This window comes from Sarcophilus harrisii, chromosome 1, assembly GCF_902635505.1.
Source record: "Sarcophilus harrisii chromosome 1, mSarHar1.11, whole genome shotgun sequence".
In the NCBI taxonomy this organism is placed as follows: domain Eukaryota; kingdom Metazoa; phylum Chordata; class Mammalia; order Dasyuromorphia; family Dasyuridae; genus Sarcophilus; species Sarcophilus harrisii.
The window spans coordinates 329,897,268-329,916,743 of record NC_045426.1 but is presented as its reverse complement, the minus strand read 5'-3'; the positions used below and the strand labels follow the sequence as shown (position 1 = coordinate 329,916,743).

General features: G+C 33.7%; 1 protein-coding gene across 3 annotated transcripts in view; it reads left to right on the top strand.

Annotated features, from left to right (window-relative positions):
- ERP44 (endoplasmic reticulum protein 44) overlaps positions 1–19,476 on the top strand; it is a 119,463-nt gene that overhangs the window by 46,269 nt on the left and 53,718 nt on the right. For all 3 annotated transcript variants that reach the window (XM_031945543.1, XM_031945544.1, XM_031945545.1), the window contains exons 2-7: positions 7,399–7,471; positions 11,635–11,674; positions 13,248–13,363; positions 14,872–15,056; positions 16,199–16,314; positions 19,282–19,339. In XM_031945543.1, coding sequence (XP_031801403.1) covers positions 7,399–7,471; positions 11,635–11,674; positions 13,248–13,363; positions 14,872–15,056; positions 16,199–16,314; positions 19,282–19,339 — 588 coding nt within the window. The remainder of the gene's footprint in view (positions 1–7,398; positions 7,472–11,634; positions 11,675–13,247; positions 13,364–14,871; positions 15,057–16,198; positions 16,315–19,281; positions 19,340–19,476) is intronic.

Here is a 19,476-nt window from a genome sequence, read left to right as displayed (position 1 = left end):
TTTTCAACAGTGTGACTTAATAAAAAGAATACTTAGTCAATTGGCTCATATCTCCCTAGGTTCTTCATCAAATTTTGAAACCCTAGGTTCTTCATCAAATCTCCTTGCACCTAAGTTTCCTTATCTATAAAACAAAAAGGTTGGATTAGATGGTTTAGGGGATCTTTGCCACCAGATCTTTTCTTAATCCTAAAGATCAGTTTATCCAAACTTCTGATTTTATAGAGAAGTAAGCTTTGAATAGTCAAAGTCAGACAGCTATTTAGCATTGCCGCTTTGATTAGGAGTCAGGTGTCAAGAATTCCAGGCCAGGGGAGGCTAGATGGCAGGATGGATACAGCACCACCCCGAATTCGGGAGGACCTGAGTTCAAATTTGGCCTCACTTAACACAGTCATTTAACCTCGATTGCCTTAAAAAAAAAAAAAAAAAAAAATCCCAAGCAAGTTCATGTGCCATTGTACCATAGTCTCTATTATCTATTGTCTTCCGATTGGATTGGAACAGAAAACTGAAGATAACATGTAAAACTTTTAATGCTTAACTTAAAATATGTCAGTTTCCTTACTCCTTTACTGAACTTCTTGAATTCTATTCAAGTACCACTTTTTAATGTAAAACTTTATAAAATTTAATCCTTAATTGCTACTATATTATCCCTGAAAAATTTGCTCTTTTATTCCTTCTATCAGTGCAGCTTATAATTTATCCATACTTTCTCATCCATTTATTTATTTATTTTGGTGTATGTTATGATAGTCCCAAGTAGATAGTGAGTTGACTATACAACTAAATATAAGAAAGAACAGGATTGCATTTGTGAATTGTGCAGTTTTTTTTTTTTTTTTAATGATCCCATATAGACCTATATATTTAAAAAAAAGTTTTCCCGACAATGCCATACAATTGATTGGCTGTTGTCTTTTGTTCTCAAAGAGAACCAAAATAATATCACTATGTTAGAGTCAAGTTACAGTGTGGCTGACTGTAGCTGATCAAAATGAGGTGAATGCTCTGCCACAGCTTGGGCATAAATAAGAACATTTGGGATGGATTCTCAAACTTTGTAATCTTTTCAGCTATCTCAATTCTGCTTTGCTCATAGACCACAGCACCTTCTCTGATGTGGGGGTCTTGTACCTGTATCTCCCATGTCATGCAATTAATTCTAAAGTTCTTAAGAGAGACCCTAAGAATGTCCTTGTATTGCTTTTGCTGACCACCATGTGAGTGCCTGCCCTATGTGAGTTCTTCATAAAAGAATCTTTCTGGCAGGTCTACATTTGGCATTTGAACAATGTGGCCAGCTCAGCGAATTATCACCTAGCAGGATAAGATACCAGATACCACGTAAAATGCCAGGGGTCCTTTCTCAAACTAAACTACCAAGCATTCAACCTCTCCTTCAAATCATAGCATCACAATCTAAAAGAGAAAACAATAGGCAAACAAATATGTATAACCAACCTGTCTACAGGATAAATAGTAAGTAAATAAGAAAGAAATAAGAGGGATTAGGGAAAGGCTTTCTGTTTAAAAAAAAAAAAAAGACTTTTTTTTTAGATGGGACTTAAAGGAAACTTGGGATAGTGGTAGGTGAAGATGAGGAGGGAAAGCAGTCCAGACTTGGGGAGACAGCCAGAACAAATGCCTAGTTCCCAGGATGGAACATCTTTTTTGTCAGACAGTAAGAATTCCAGTGTTACTGGACCAAAGACCAAAGGGTGAGGAGCAAGGTGTAAGAAATCTGGAAAGTTAGAAGGGGGCTAGGTTATGAAGGACTTTCACTGCCAAACACAATTTTATATTTGATGTTGGAGGCAATAGGAAGCCACTGGAACTTATTGTGTAGTGGGTTGATGTAACCTTTGCTTTAAGATTATTTTGGTGACACAATGGAGGATGGTTTGGAGTCAGGGGACACTGGTGGCAGGCTGACTCATCAGTAGGCTATTGCAGTAGTCCAGCAGGATCTGCACATGATGAAGTCTGCATCAGAATAGTACCAGAGGAGATAAGGGGAATATTTGAGAGATGTTACAAAATGTATTATTGATAGCCACTATTCCATTTTCCCCTGTGATATACCTTGTGCTGTAGTTATTTATGTACTTTGGTTTTGTGGTCCATACATTACTATTTCTCTGTATCCTTCCCATTCCCCTTTTCCAACATTGTGAAAACTTCTTTTGTAAATAAAAACTGTCTTTTGCTAGAGTATGGGATCCCACCAAGAAGGAGTACAGAGGCCACCTCAACCTTTGGTGCACAATAAATTTTCTGCCACATTGCAGAAATTTCCCTTGTTGAGCAAGGAGCAGTGATGCATGATCATGGGAATGGGTTTCAACCTGAGAGTCACAGTGTAGTTGCTAATGAGCAGAGGTACCATAGGGCCTCTTGCCTGTGAGCGGGTTATTAAATTGCTGGGTTGGCTCTCCTAATTGAACTATGCATCCCTGCTCTTTTGAACATGTATATATAGTCCTGACATATCCTTCCCTGTCTGAAGGGAATAGAGTGCCTACTTTCTGCCCCATTAGGTTGCTAACCATCTCCGTCATACTCTGCCTGGTCTGGAAACAGTGCAGCTTGGCAGGATCTCCCTCTGGAGTCCTCTTGGAGGTTGTCTTGACCACGAAGTAGTGCTTGACCACAAAGTAGTCGCTATGGTACCATTCTAAGTCCCTGTTCCCAAGAGCCAGTTGTTGCAGCTGTCTTAAGAGCTCAAAGCATGTGAGCCTTTTGATCTCAGAGGCGAGATGAATGAAGCAAGAGACTCATAGAGTGTGAAAAGAGCTCCAGTTTATTATGCTGCACAGTCTTATTGATATACATTTTTGCAAGCATGATCAACTCGTGAACAGTAGGCAATCCCCAGTCACCATTTAGAGAAGCAGCTCATGGGCTTTGCATATGCATGGTTTCTGCCAATGGGAAGAGAGCCAATCTACATCAGCAACTTGTTCACAGGTGAGAGGCCTTGTTAAGACATCCCTGCTTAAGAGCCATTGGCTGTGACCCTCAGGCTGAAACCTGTTCCCATGTCATGCATCACTGCTCCTTGCTCAACAAGGGCGTTTCTGCAATGTGGCAGAAAACTTACTGTGCACCAAAGGCCGAGGTCGCCTCGGTACTCCCTCTCAGCAGGGTCCCGTACCCTAGCAAGTCTTTGTTACCAAATTTCTTAGTATCAAATCTTGAACATGGTTAAGTATTGGTTAATTTAACTGATGAATTGAATTAGCTCTCCATACCAGTTTTTATTCTAGAATTAAGCATTGATCCTTCTCTGAGAATATTGACAGGGAAATAAGCTGCAGCATTCAGGTGTGACTTTCTATAGTGTAGTAGACTAATGGTTTGAGGACTGATACCTTGCACTGCTACTTTATAGTCATGTGTCTTTGAATAAGTCACTTACTATCTTTTAATCTTAACTTTTCCATGTTATATTTATCTTGTAAGTGGTTAGCTGAAAAGTTAGATTTTAATTGATTGATTTCTAGTCTGGTGCTCTTTCTCTACTGAATTCAAGCATTAGAACATTCACTGGCAGTATATCTGACAATGTCTTAAATGACATGCTCCTCATTCAATGATTGTCCTTTGACATCTGTAAATACTATAAGGAATTTATTTGTTTTTGTAAAAATACTTTTGATTAAGTATCTTTAAGATCTAAATAAAATACTTAATCATAGATAATACATCTAGGTATCTTTTGAAAGCATAGGGCTTAGAGGAAGACTTGAACTCAGATTTACTCTTAGACACTGCATGATCTAGCAAGACACTTAAAAAAATCATTCTACCTCAGTTTCCTCATCTGTAAAATGGAGATGATAGCTTCTATCTCCCAAGGTTATTGTTACAGTCATATGAGATTATAAATTAATAAAACACCTGTACATAGTACAGCATTATACAGTATATAGTACATAGTAAGCATCATACAATGTTAGCTATTATTATCATCATTGTTATTATTACTACCCTAATGTAGATCAGCCATTCAAAAAAAGATAGACCTTTTCAGTTTTTAAGCAAAAATGCCAATTAAGCCATTGATATTCAAAGATATTTTTCTGAGGAATCTTGTTTTGTGCCCAAGCTAGCTGTTATTAGCAATTTAAATAAGTAAATACATTTTCCTTTGTGCTACATGTTAATAGTGATGGTAAAAAATGGATAGCTCACTATGTGGAAAGATTTTTGGTCATTGGCTTTTTTTAGTCAGCTTTGATTTGAATAAATCTTGTAAACTGGGTGTCATTGCATTTTGGTTGGAAGTATTTCATAAAGGAAAACAAGCTGTTCGTCACAACTTTATTCATTAAATGGCTTTTTATAAAGGTGGTTTTTATTACTTATTATTTGTATTATCATAGATTTTGGGGGGGAAGAGGGAATCTAGTTCATTTATGTACAGGTTAGGAAATTCAGTCTCTCATTGCAGATAGGTAACTTTTTTACAATTTATAGACTTTAGCAGTAATTCTCAATCTGAGTTATGTATACTTACATGGGATATAGGAATGAGATTAGTATAAGAAACTCATTTCATATTTCAAAAATTATATTGAGAATACTACTGGTTGAAAAAAAATCTCACTTTTTTGGTGAATGAAATAGTGAACAACTATATATAATATGCTAAAAATGCTACATACTGAATAAAGTTTTCTATTTAAAAAAATCTCTTTGCTATGCATGATTAAACTCTACACTTTATTTCCTTTTATATTGAATAGAGGGAAAGTAAAGTGGTGTTTTTGAAAGATACCCATGTATCATATTCAATCTCTACTTTGTTTCTCACTTTGAACTTAATTGGAAATATGCCCGATTTAATTTCTGATTCACAGATATTACGTTTTTATAGATGGCATTAAAGCTTTATGAGAACATTTAGTAAGAAGAGGATATGGTTTTCTAAAGGTACACAAAAAAGTTATAATTTCATTTATTAGGAATTGGTTTGGAATTTCTGATTATTGTAGAGATGAGCTATTTCATTTTTCATTATCACTTTTTAAAAAAAAATTTACTTCAGTATGAAATGAGTTTCTTATACTAAACTCATAAGAGACCAAGAAAGGAAAGTAAGGGTTACAAGGACCAAAAGGTTTAGTAACTTCTTTCCTAGAGAGTTCCATAGGCACTGAAGGCCTCAGTTGCTCAACGAGGGTAAGCTAACCAGTATGCATCAGAGACAGAAGTTGTACCCAGGTCCTTGACTTCATGATCTTTATCTACTATACCATGCTGCTTCTTTTCCAAAGATGTATTATCAGTAATTTTGAGGTTTTCCGTATGACTTTTCAATGATGGTGTTTCTTTAATTGTTTAAATGATGGCAATTAATTGTGTTATACATCACTATATAATTTTACTTGAATATTTTATTCTTGAACAATTTTCCTGGTTAAATATTTTGTTCTTATACAGTTCAGTTTAGTGATGATCTGGAACCAGTTATCTCTTTCAAGAAGGAGAATATATATTCTCATATAAATGTGTTAATAGGTTTTAAAAGTAGGATATAAGAAGTTTGGGCATTAATTATTAATTGTTAAGATTTAATTGCGTCATTTACATCTCAAAGTATAAGCAGTAAAAATTATTATTCAAATCATATATTCCAAGATTTAAAGTTATATATTTTATCTTTTGGAAAACATAGCTACATAGGATAATAGAACTACAGCTGGAAGAAATCTTAGAAGGAAATGTGACTTACTTTATACAGATGAGGAAACTGAGGCCCAGAGTAGTTGTGACTTTTCTAATATCACATAGTAAATATCAAAGCCTGACATTTGGGGTATTTGAATCTAGGCCCTCTAATTCCAAAAACTGATTTTTTTTTTTCTGTTTTACCAGCCAGAAAGACAACCATATTACTAGATCACTTACTTAGATACATCTTCATAAAAATAGTTCATATTTTTATGTAACAGGTTAGGGTTTGCAAAGCGCTTTCCTCACAATAAACTGGTGATTAGATTGATCAAGTATTATTATTTCCATTTTACCGGTAAGGAAATTCAGGCTTAGTAGTTGAGTCTTGCCTAACTACAGTCACACAGTTATGAACTGAACCCATAGGGAGGATTCCCAGAATGAATAAGATGGAAACAGTCATTTGTGAATATCTTATATAACTTGGGCATAATTTCATGTCTTTATAGGCATTTTAGTCCTTGAATAGTTTGTAAGCATTTCAATTATTGTTATAACTAATGTTTTTTCTTCCTTTCATCTCAGTTTCTTTTCCTCACTTTATTGATCTAGTTGTATGATGGGAACTTGGCAGAAGCTTTTAAGGCCATTTTGACAAAAATCATTTTGACAAAGATTAACTGTATCTTAAAATAGTGCTAAAATAACTTTGTTTGCAGTTCAGAATAAATTTTACTTTAAATTCATTCAAACTTGAAAAATATTAATAAACATTTTCTTTTAAAAATAAAGAACCTGTCTTTCCTTCGATGTTAATCATAAATAAATTTGGTTTAGTGAATCTAATAGTGCAGATTATAGTGCAGATATTGAGATTGTGGTAAACTATAGAATTAGCAATGAATGTCTTTTTATTTATTTATTTTTTTTTGGTTGAGGCAATTGGAGTTAAGTGACTTGCCCAGGATCACACAGCTAGGAAGTGTTAAGTGTATGAGACCAGATTTATTTGAACCCAGGTCCTCCTGACTTCAGGGCTAGTGTTCTATCTACTGTGCCACCTAGCTGCCCCTAGCAATGTCTTTAAAAAGTCAGCTCCTTTGAACAGGTAAACCATTCTCAATTTTCCTAACTACTTACAGAATTTGTGATTGTGTTTATTTGGTAGTATAAAAACAGGCTGCAGGTAGAGTGGAGACATTTTTAATCTCTGCTTTTGGGGAGCTTTGGAATTCTGAGCTACAGTTGGCTAAAGCAATTAGGTGTCAATATACAATCAATATGGTGAACCCTAGTGGGAAGGACCCTGGGTTGCCTAAAGAGAAGTGAATCAGCTCTTGTCAAAAATCTCTATGCTGATCAGAATGAGATCTGGATCCACGAATAGTTCCAAATTCCAGCTTGGATAAGGAGACCCAATTTTTGCAATTAATTGATTGATTAATTAGTCAACAAGCAAACAAATAAATAAGTGAAGTAAAAAAGAAAAGCAAAGACATTCTTATAGCAAATATCTCTAATTTTCTTTGTCTTCCAAAATGAAACTTTAGATCTGAAATTCCTTAGAAAACATTAATTGATTACTGGTTATTTGTATCTTTCTTTCACATGGAATTTACTTTAGTTGTAAAATTTCTGAGTGTTCCACACATTGACTTAATTTACCTCATCTTGAAACATTAATTGCTAATTTTGTATTTTTTACATTTTCAGATAACTTGGATTTTTACTCCAATAACAGCTGAAATAGCAAGTCTTGATAGTGGAAATATAGATGAAATTTTAAGTAAGTACTTGAAAATTTTCTTTGTGTACTATTTTATAAAGAGTTGCATATTAAATTATTGGAAAACTGACTAATTGAAATATCTGGGAAATCAGTGTTCTGATTAATTTCATTCATTAGTAATTGAAAGGAAACCAGAAAATCTTTTTGATTTCAGAAATCTTTTTTTAAAATATATTATTATTCTTATCCTATTTAAATATATTACATAACTTTTTATTTTATGATAATTCAACATCTTATTGTAGCTTATTGTGTTTTTAATATCATTTTCATCAGGTATTTCAGGTCAACTTATAAACTCAATTCTGATTGTGTATGTATATATATATATATATATATAAAATAATAGACATGGACATTATAGTATTTGGGGCTGTATGATCTGAATGATCTGAAACCATATTCCAAAGATTGCTTTTTAAACTAAATCATTGATAGTTTGAAGAATTGCTAGCTACTTCATATAAAAAAGGTAAAATGCATTTTTTGATGCCTTATTGGTTGAAGATTGCTGCTTTAATTACATCCAAGCAATTAGTGTTTTACTGTTACGTTTGCAAGCAGTATGATTGTGATTGTAACCATTGCTAAAGAGTTTTGGGATGGGTATGGAGATGGTTTTTCACTTCTGAAATCGTAATGGTAGAGTTATTTTGTCGACAAAGATTATAATTTTGAGCTAAAACTCATGGTTTATTAAAAAGTTTTATAACTGTTATATTTAGGGTTTAAGTGTTTCTTTACTAATTGTCACTGTTAAATGATATTTCATTATCCTTTCACTGTACTAATATGTAAAAATTAAAACGATGTGAGTTAAAACAAACAACATTTTGCAATTAATGTGAATAAATGCAAATTGTTTTATTGTAATATGTTTTGTCCAAGTCAAAGTTCAACACTGAAAGTTAATTAGGGAAATCAAAAGAAGTGCTTCAAATCTGTAATTGAAGGGGGAGATATTACATCTATATCACTTTTTGTCTAAGGGTTGAAATATTTTCCCAATTTGTTTTGTGGCTTTTTGCTACTTGTTGGCAAGATAAAAGTATTACATGGAGTTTGTCTTTCCTCATTCCTTCCTGTGATGATATGCAGATATCATAATTATTTTGTTGTAGAGAGTTATTGCTAAGTGAATAGAGAACAAAGAAAATATACTTAATCTTCAACTTTTGTGGGTACAATTTCCCTAGAAAACAGTGCAAAAGTAAAAAATGTGAATGTTGATATATTGAACTGATAGGGGGTTAGGTTATATAGTCATCAAAAAAGTGCTAGAGATTGCTGAAAATATACTTTTCTTCATATAATTCTTTATAACAAAATATTGGTCCTGATAATATGCACTTTCTCTTATACAGTAACTGAAATAATCCATAAAGTATACAAAATAAAATTGGCAACATGCGAAACATTTTTTCTTTTTAGTACTTTCCTAGAATTCTGTGATCTTTTGTGCTAACATCTCAATTAAAATGGACATTGATTTCAGATATTGTTTATTTATTTGTTTGTTTTTTGCTGAGGAAATTGGGGTTAAGTGATTTGCCCAGGATCGCACAGCTAGGAAATGTTAAGTGTCTGAGACCAGATTTGAACTCAGATCCTCCTGTCTTCCGGGCTGGTACTCTCTCCACTGTGCCACCTAGCTGTCCAACAGTATTTATTTTTAATAATACTGGAAACATACCCTACCATAAATAGTGAATAGCAAATAAAATTCTTAAAATGAAAACATTTTAAAACCTGAATCTTAACTTCTACTGTGTCAGATGGCAGTATAAGGGCATTGTATTATATATATATATACAGGCATACCTTGGAGATACTACAAATTTGGTTCCAGATCACTGCAGTAAATTGAGTCACCCAGAAGCAGTGTACATACTTTAATTTAAAAAATACTTTCTTGCTAAAAAAAAATGCTAACCATCATCTAAGCCTTCAACAAGGCTTAGATTATGATAATCTTTTTACATGTGGAGGGTCTTGCCTTGATATTGATAACTGCTAACTGATCAGGGTGGTTGCTGAAGGTTGGAGTGGCTGTGGCAATTTCATAAAATAAGATAGCAATACAATTTGCCACATTAATTGACTCTTTTTTTTTTTTCACTTGAACACTTAAAGGCCATTCATTATAGGGATTCTAGTTGACTTAATATTAATGTTATTGTTTGTCAAGGGATAGAGAAGCCCTCAAAAGAGGGAAAGACATAGGAAATGACCAATTAGGAGGGCAGTCAGAATACACGTAACATTTATTAATTAAATTTGTTGTCTTACATGGGCATGGTTTGTGGTCCCCCAAAAACAAATGCATTAATATCTTCATAGATCATTATACCAGATATAATAATAATGAGAATTACCAAATGTGACAGTTATGATGTGAGCACATTCTGTTAGAAAAATGCTGTCTATCTAGACTTTTCCACACAGAGTTGCCATAAATTTTCAATTTGTAAAAAACACAATATCTGTGAAGCACAATAAAGTGAAATACAGTAAAATGAGGTGTTCCTGTACTATACTGTAAATCTTGGCTGCTCTCCAAAAACCAAGAAAGAAGTTGATGGGACTTAAAGACAGCAAAGCTGGTGAGGGTCTCAGAATCACCTTAGAGCCCAAAGGACTTCCATTTTACTTTGGGGGCATAATTGCAACAAAAAACTTTAGTTTTAAAGGCAAATAATGAAAATATGTAATAAATGCATGGGAGCACACTTTAAGTAGTAGGATACTAATTCCTTTACAAACTTGCACATATTCTGCCTCAGATTTTTTCTCTGCTAGGCAGTGAGTATTGATGGTTGTAAAAGTGAAAGTGAGTTGAATAAAGTCATGCAAATGATTGAAATCACAAATGGTAAATGCACAAATGTTAGGAATTGGATTGTATTTACTATGTGGTATTGTTAATAATAGAAAAAATGTAATAATAGACCATCTTGAAGAAGGGACCCTGAAACTCTAAAACTCCTTAAAGGAGAGATTCTCCTTGGATCCTGCATCTGTGGGACCCCACCCGAGGGAAACAAGATAAACAGCTTCATTCTGTTATCTAGGTGGGGTTGGTTCAGTCCTAAGCTGGAGAATTCCAACCCTATTCAGTTCTAAGATTTTCTCAATTCCAGCTCAAGCTGAAATCCAGCTTGTAGATAAAAAGAGCCAACTTGGACTCCACCCACTAGCCCCATGGAACAGGCCTCACTTGTAGCCCAAGCTCCTATTATAAAAGAGCCAATCTAAAACTCTCTTTGCAGAGGTCCTAACATGTCATGCCATCCCATGCCAAGGAAGCCTCTGCCTGCTGAAATAATATTCTCTTCCAGTGCTATCCTCTCTTTATCTCCCTCACTTATTTCCCTAACGAGACTCTCCATCCCTCTGTTGGGATTTCTCTAAACTTTACTTCTCTGCTAGGACTCCACTACTTTCGGGACTTTTGCCACTATGAAATTCAGCCTTTCTATAGTAAAGGCTGACTTCCCAATGCCTATAATAAACTTCTTTTTATCAATCTAGTTGTAAATTCCTTTATGAAGAATCTCTATGTCACCAGAAGGGGGTTCTCAAAACTCCCTACCTTTGCACTGACTCCCAAGGGGGTGCAGGGGAGCCTAAACTCTCCATTTGTTTTCCTGAACCCCAAACCTGCCACTAGACTATAACTCCCTGACCACCAGGAACCCTAATCTCATCATTTGGTTCCCTGACAACCCTCAATCTAGACCTCATGATATTTTGTTTCCCAGAATCCCAAAACCTAAACCTCATCAATCTTTTAGAATTTTGAAGTAGTTTTGTGCCTAGGTAACCAATCTTAATTTTTCTCTACTAATGGAGCTTTTATACATATTTCATTTACAACTCTTAGTTTTATTTCTCCCCAGCTCTTATCAAGCTGATACCTATAGCTAAAGTGATTGATCTTAAATCTTCCCATTCCTTCCCCAATCCTTTGTAGATGTCAAGAACAATGGATATCATCTAGAGATATTGCATATTAGAAGTCTCTGAAGCAAAGAGGGAGGTCAATAACTGTCTAGGATGATGTCATGCATATTAGTTTCTGAATAAAATTAAAATGATAGTAACAGGAAAAATATGGATATGAATAACTTAAGTATAATATGTTTTTTTTTTTATTTCAGACAATGCAGATGTTGCTCTAGTTAATTTTTATGCTGACTGGTAAGTGGTGGTTTTGCTTTTATGCATTTTATGATTATTTACATTTCAAAATTGAATTTTTTTCTGGTAGGAAGGAGTAGGAATTCGCTTTTCTCCCCCTATTTAGGGACATTTACATATAAGAACAGGGCAAGAGAGCATATACTAAGAAAAAAAGAGGAAAAAAGGAGGAAACATGGGGGGGAGGAAATTATTCTTTTGTGCTCAGATTTCTAAAACATCTAGCGTAAGGGAAGCTTTAACTATTCTTACAAGCTTCATTATGGGACAAAATATCTTCTCAAGAGTTCTTCTTTCCTATGTATGATTTTGGTTTTATGGCATAGATAGCTAAAAGGCAAAGGAACATCATAACTATAATTTTTATAGTATATCTCAAAAGTAAACAAAATCTCTTCCTCACAGCCTCATAGTTAGCTATGTAGTTCAGACACCACCTGAAACATGAGAAAACTGAAGGTCAGAGAAGTTGATGCCTGGCTGAACCATGGCCACAGAATAGAACTTGTTTGCAGGACACTTAGTAGAGGCAGGCGCGCTCTCAGACCAGCTACTGGGTTCTGAGTAATAGAATAGAACTTAAACTGTGTGGCTGGGCTAATAGTCACCTAGTGTTTCCACTCCTTTGTTTTAAACTTTTATTGATGGATTTTTTTTTTATGTTGCCTTAATTTTTGAATGAGGCAACTAGGTGCCTAGGATAGGGTGTTGGGCCTGGGGTCATGAAGACATGAGTTCAAATCTGGCCTCAGACACTTAATAGTGGTATGACTCTGAGCAAGCCACCCCAGTATCTTTGCCAAGAAAACCCTATGGACAGTCTGGGCCATGAGGTGATGAAGAGTCAGATATGACTGAATACCTAGCAGCAATTTCTGAATATGTACCTTCTTCCCTGATCAATTAGTCATTCTTTGAATGAAAAATCATTTATCTGGTACTTAATACGGACCAAGAGCTATGGAAATAATCACTGGGGATACAAATAAAAATTTAAAATAGTTTTCATTCTCAAGGATTTCATCTTTTAATTGGGAGAGAGAATATATATTGAAGATTTTAGAACCAGGGGGCATGTTGAAGCCCAGAGGTCCTGAGGGTTCATTGACAGATCAAGTGGCAATACCTGCATGTCTGGAGGCCATTAGGATAGTTGGTTAAGATTTAGGTGTCTTCCTCCTTATTGCAAGGATTATAGTAGAGGAGTCACTGGTCCTTGCAGTGTTTTTCAAGTTTAAAGCTTTTTTGGGGGTACACACACACACACACACACTCATACACCTTTTTCCCCCTATGATGTGCAGTAGAAGTTTTACAACACAAATAGATTGCTGATGAGATGATTCAGACCAATTCCAATAGATTTGTAATGGAGAGAGCCATCTGCATTAGAGAGGGCTATAGGGACTGAGTAAAACCAAAGTGGTTTGGCTTTATTTGAAAACTATCACATTGTAAATAAATTAATGGTATATTTTTTCAACATAAGTAAACTCACCATGAGTATTAATAATTATAATAAAATAGGAATGCTTTGTTTTTCCATCTTAATTTGTATATTCATTGTGTATAGGTGTCGATTCAGCCAGATGTTACATCCAATCTTTGAGGAAGCCTCCAATGTCATTAAGGAAGAATATCCAAATAAGAATCAAGTAGTATTTGCCCGAGTAGATTGTGATCAGCACTGTAAGTACTCAGTCATATTGTTAGTGGCAGGGATCGTTTCATTTGTTTTAAATGTTTTGTTATAGTCTGTTTAAAGTGATGTACCAGAAAGGATTTTGTGACCTTTTCCAAGATGATGAAATTGTTAATGTTTAATCTTGGGAAAATATTACTTCAATATATACTTTTATTTTTGTGAAGTATTAAATTGAGATATAGTTGTATTGGTTTTATTGGGGGGCGGAGTATATATATGTGTGTGTGTATGTATGTATGTGTATATATATACACATACATACATACACACACACATATATATTTGATGAGGATGAGGGAGAGCTGGGTATAAATCTGAAATAGCAAAGTTTTATTTAGAGCAGTAATACTAAAACTTATTTAAATTTAAAAATAGATTTTTAAGCTAGTTGTGAATAATGTTTTGATTTCTAGTATCTTTAAAAACGTCTTAAAGATTGACCATAATAGCAAATTCTTTGTTGCTTTGGATAAGATCTGTGATTTGATCTATATAAGCAATTCTCAATGAGAAAATGCCTTCTACTGGATATGTATCTGCTCTTCCTGCTCAGAAATTGACCCTCTTGGAGAGTTCTATGGGAGCAAAAAAAACCCAACCAAAACCCAGAGGCTAAGTGAATTATATCACCAGGGTACCCTGGCCCAGTGTTTGTCAGAGGCAGACCTGGAGCCAGCAAATTCTGAGACTTAAGTTCAGCTCTCTCGCCATGACACTCAGCTGCCTCAGTTATTATTTAAATCTTTTTTTTTTTTTTTAAATCAGTCATTGGTCATTTGGATTTCATTTAATGGATTATTGCTAATCATTTTGTAATTTTATAAATATCTTTGGATGCTCTGTTGTCTGATTGCTATTATCAGTTGAACACTTAAAAAAGTCTTATATATGATTTATATGAAGTCGTTTATTACCAATGAGTACCTTTTATGACATGAGTCTTTTCCCACATGCCTTTCAGAGTCCTCTAATCTTCAGTTAAAAAGTAAGCATCAGTGATGGAAGTAGTTCAGTGTCTACCTCACTGGTAATTAGATGCCTCCCACCCTTCCTATCTGCTTTTCTCTGTTCTGCTCATTCTGTGGAAAGAATTAGAAATAAAAATGCTAGTCTTACAGAGTTTCTCAAACCTTCTATTTACTATTCTCCCTCACATAAGGTAATAGTTCTCTTTGCTAATCTAAATAATTAAGCAAAAGGATAAAACCTCTAGCACAGAGATATTTAATGTAGGTACAACAGACAGGGCTCTTATCCTACTTCATTCCACATCATTTCTTAGGTTTCCACCTCCTTCACCTCAAAGACTTTCTTTCCTTTCTTACTAAATTATTAGCTCCCTGAAAGCCGGGATTGAGTTTTCTATAAACTTTGTACTTAACACTTGTAGGCACATGGATGTTAATTGACTTGAATTTGATAAGACAAAGGATCAATATCTTTTAATATGACTGAAGGAGATTTTTTTTTTTTAATTTTTCCGTTCTCTTAGCGGAAATTGCCCAAAGATACAGGATAAGCAAATACCCTACCCTAAAACTGTTCCGGAATGGTATGATGATGAAGAGAGAATACAGGGGTCAGAGATCAGTGACAGCAATAGCAGATTACATCAGGCAACAAAAAAGTGACCCTATTCAAGAAGTACATGACTTGGAAGAAATCAAATTTCTTGATGTAAGTTCCTGAAACAACTTTGTTCAGCACCCATCTTGTAAACAGAACTTCATTACAATACTAATAATATAGCAAAAAACAAAAATTTACAGTTCTATAATGCCTTCTTTTTTTTTTGTTGTTCACTTCTATATAATCAAAAAAGTGACTATTATTAAAGCTTATTATAAAATTAAAGTTTATTGTAATAAAATTTTATCTGTCCTGATTTGGCTTTTTGAATTACAGTTTAAGATAGCTCTATCATTTTGCTAAATAAAAAATTGTTGATTAGAATATTTAAAGTACATTTAAATATCAATAATTTGATTTAATTGACAGAGGGAGTGGTGGATGTAAGTCTATTAAAAGAAGTCCTTATATTTTTCCCCCATATATATGACTAAAGGTACCAAAAGATGATATTAAAAAAGTACCAGAATCAGAGACTGAAATCTTGTGTTTACATCTTGACACCCTACTACTTGCTATCTGTGTGATTTTGGCAAAGTCACTATTAACTTTTCTAGTTTCTTTATCTGTTTAAAAAGGGACTTCTTTCACTCTCAAATCAGTGTTCCTGAGAGATTCATATTGTATAGTTTCTTTATGAATATGCTTTAATGAATCAAGGCAACTTGAAAGCAACTTAAATATTTTAAGTATTTCTCCCCTGTTTACACTATTAATTTGCCTTATAATTCACTTTTTCCACCATAAATTGTGCCAAAGTCAGTTGATAAGTGTTTAAGGGCTTACTACATGAACTTGTAATCAACCCAACATTTTTTAGTTAATGACAAATGTTAAATTTGTATAGTTATATTTAATGAGGTTTTATTATATTTTAAAATGTATCCAACCCTAAATTTAAAATCTTGTTTTGACTTTTCAAAGTAAAAATGTTGAAAATAGGTTTTAATAATTTTCTCATTATCATAAAGATCAATATTGTTTAAGCAAAATTTTTTTCATATTATGAGTTTTAAGTGTTTGAATTGAATTTATATTTGGTTATATATATTTTGAAACATGGATGACAGGTATAGCTATTTAGATACCTGAGAAAGGGATATATGAACAATGTCATGTTAATACAATAGAGTGAAGAACATTCTATATATAAAGAATATCATGTAAATGCTTTTGTTTTATATCTATAGCGCAGTAAAAGAACAATCATTGGCTATTTTGAACAAAAGGACTCAGACAACTATAGAACCTTTGAAAGAGTAGCAAATATTTTGCATGATGATTGTGTCTTCTTTTCTGCATTTGGGTAAGTTGATTAATGTTAGAATTTTGAGGGGGTTTTGATTCAAATGATCTCATAGATTTCCCATCTCACTCTTGATATTTTCATTATTATCAAATTAAATTTCAGCTTCATTATTTTGTATATTTAACATAGTTGTTTTTTCCTAGAGCCCCACAGTGGCTTAACCCTCCATTATTTTTAGGCAATGCAAAGTGTATCTGAGTATTTTTCCTAAGTGATTTCCTGATATATCAAAGTCTAGAGGAATGGGATCAGGGGATAGCTGGGGACTTACAATGATGGAAAAATTGAGGTTGATACTACGAGTCCTTTATAGGTAAGGCAAGGTGATATCCAGAGAGAGAGAAAAAAGGACACCCCTCAAACTGGAAAAGTTAGAAATTAAAACTTTATAGTTGGAGGAGAAAGCAGTCACAGAAATATTGATAAAAGCATCTTAAAACTAGAGAGTTCATGCAGAAGGTTCTAATACAGAGGAGCCAATGTAGCAGACTGACAAATAATTGACATTTGAAACTTTTGACGTTGTTGACCATGATCTATTATATTAAAAAGCATGCTTCCTAGTGTGAAGCTAATACTTTACCAGCCAATATTATTGCAAGGATTATTAAACAGAGTGCTTCATATTTTTAATTTTTTTTATTGCTGTTGTCAATAATCATCACCAAGATACAGTGCCAGTCACCTTAAAGATCCACTGTGTATATATATATATATCATCACTCTCTCCTTTATCTTATTAAAGATCATTACCTTGCTTTTGCCATAAAATGTTATACTATCTTATATACATTGCAAGATATGGAAGAATTTGGAGTCTAGGTCATTCTAAACTCCATTTTCCTATAGGGTAGGACCAAATAACTCATGGACCAAAAAGGGTATATCCCAAAACACTAGCCTGGGAGTTGGTCACCTTTATTTGTACTGTCCAATAGTCAAAACTTTCTATCACTGCTACTTTTCAAAACCAGACCACCTCCCTTCAACCTAACAAAGATTACCTCCAAGGCAACACTGTCTAAATAAGCCTGGCTTATACTATTTTAAAGAGATAGAGAGTGAGAAGGTGGCTACAATTCCATTTCCCTCCCTTTGCCTCCCTTGTTTTCCTTTTGTGTTCCCTTTTCTATTCCATCCTGATCAAGCAAGATACCCTGACCTTTTCTTGAACTTTCTCGAACTCATACCTCTTAGTCTTAGTCCCTTTTCTCTTAGAACAAAGCATTTATTTAGCCCTACTTAACACGTAGATCTTAAATATGTAAACACGTAAGATCTTAAATAGATCTTAAAACTCCTGTCTGTCTTCTTGCATCCCCAATATTGGAGATCTGGTCTTATACACTGAGCCCCTAGCAATAATATTTTTTGAAAAGTCTTTCAGCCTAATCTCAGTAAAGTTGGCCCATTACAGGCAATAGTTGAGAAAATTTGTAAAAATTCTTTAATACAAGAATATTTGACTAGATAACTTCTAAGCTTTCTTCTAATGCTGAGTCTATGACCATGTGATCTTTTGATGATAAACAGACCTGAAATTCTGCAGTCATATGCTAAATAGTCCAGTCTTGGCAAGAGTTTGAAATAGAATTCAGCATGAATTAGAAAGCAGCATTCTAATGAAACCTCTGAGTTAAGACCTTGGTTAGATTTAGTTATGATGAATAACACTATTGAGAGTTAACATAATTATACAAAGAATTGCACTGAGCCTAAGGATTCGAATAGGTATAAGTGAAGAAAGAGTTCATGGGAGATGATAGTCTGTGTAAAGACATGAATATAGGAGATGGATTGTAAATTTAAAGGATGGCAAGTAGACCAATGTGACTGAAATGTAGAATACATAAAGGGGGGCATAATGTGAAATAAGTGTGAAAGGGAGTCAGTTTATCAAAGACTTTAAATCCCAGAGTGTAAAGTTTAAGTTTAAGACATCATCAGAAGCCAATAGAAATTTTTGAGTCTGGGAGTAAAATAGTCTGACATATACTTTACAAAGGTTATTTGGCTGTTGGCTCAAGGATGGATTAGAGAATAAGAACCATTCAGCAAGACTAACCTCCCACCTCCCTTCTTACCTCCCAGACTAATTCACAGCTTCATCAAGAGAACATCAGAGTTCCTGTCTTTCCTTAGCCTTGACAACATTTATTTGGTTTTTCTCATCTTTGCCTTTCTGAGGATGAAGTGAATCAGAGTTTTTTTGATTTGTACTTTTCTTATTGTTAGTGTTATGGAGGATTATTTTTTATGGTTTCTTTTGAAAAGGACCCAGCCTTTTTATTAGGCAGTTGAAAAATGGCTGTTGTTATATATTTTTATCTTTTCATCAGAGTTACTTGCTGAAAAGTTTTTTTGTAGTTTATTATTTTGTTTCTAAAACTTTTAATTTACATAATTGGATTGTCTCTTTTATCTTTTAAGATAAAATTTATCGCTTGTTTAGAGAAGAATTCTTCCTCTAACCATAGCTATATAAAATATTTCTACTCTTATTTTTTTACAATTTCAAATTTATAATACATAAATTTAGGTTATTTAGATGTAGGAAATGGTTATATGTCTACTTGAAGCTTATTGTTTGTTATAAGATGTTAAATTAAATAAATTTTCACCAAACTGACTTCTAGTTTTCCTGGCAGTTTTTTGTCAAATAGTAAGACCCTATTCTAATTGTTGTCATAATGGACTACTAGGTATATTTGGTTGCTTTTGGTCTTGCTTATGTAGTATATCCCATTGATCAACTTTTCTGTTTTTTCTCACTATCTAATAATTTTATTGATCTTTGCTTTAATATAGAACTAAGTTCTGGTTGTTTTCATTTTTACTTTTTTTTTTTTTTGATAGTTTTTCACTGAAAATAATTGGCCAAAGCTACTGCAATTTCATTACTTTTTAAACTTTTGCTGTCCTAGTAGAAAAAAGTATCTTCATTTACTTCTTTATTGTTATTAGGTCTGTTTCAAAACCAGAAAGATTTAGTGGAGACAACATAATCTACAAACCACCAGGGGTAAGTTTATTGGAAAAGCAATCTGGTTATCTATGGTATTTCAGCTCTTACCTCTATGAATCATATGTATGTAAAAAAAATTCTAAATAACTCCATTTAGCTTTGTTATTAAATTTTTGGAAGAAAGGAAACTTAAC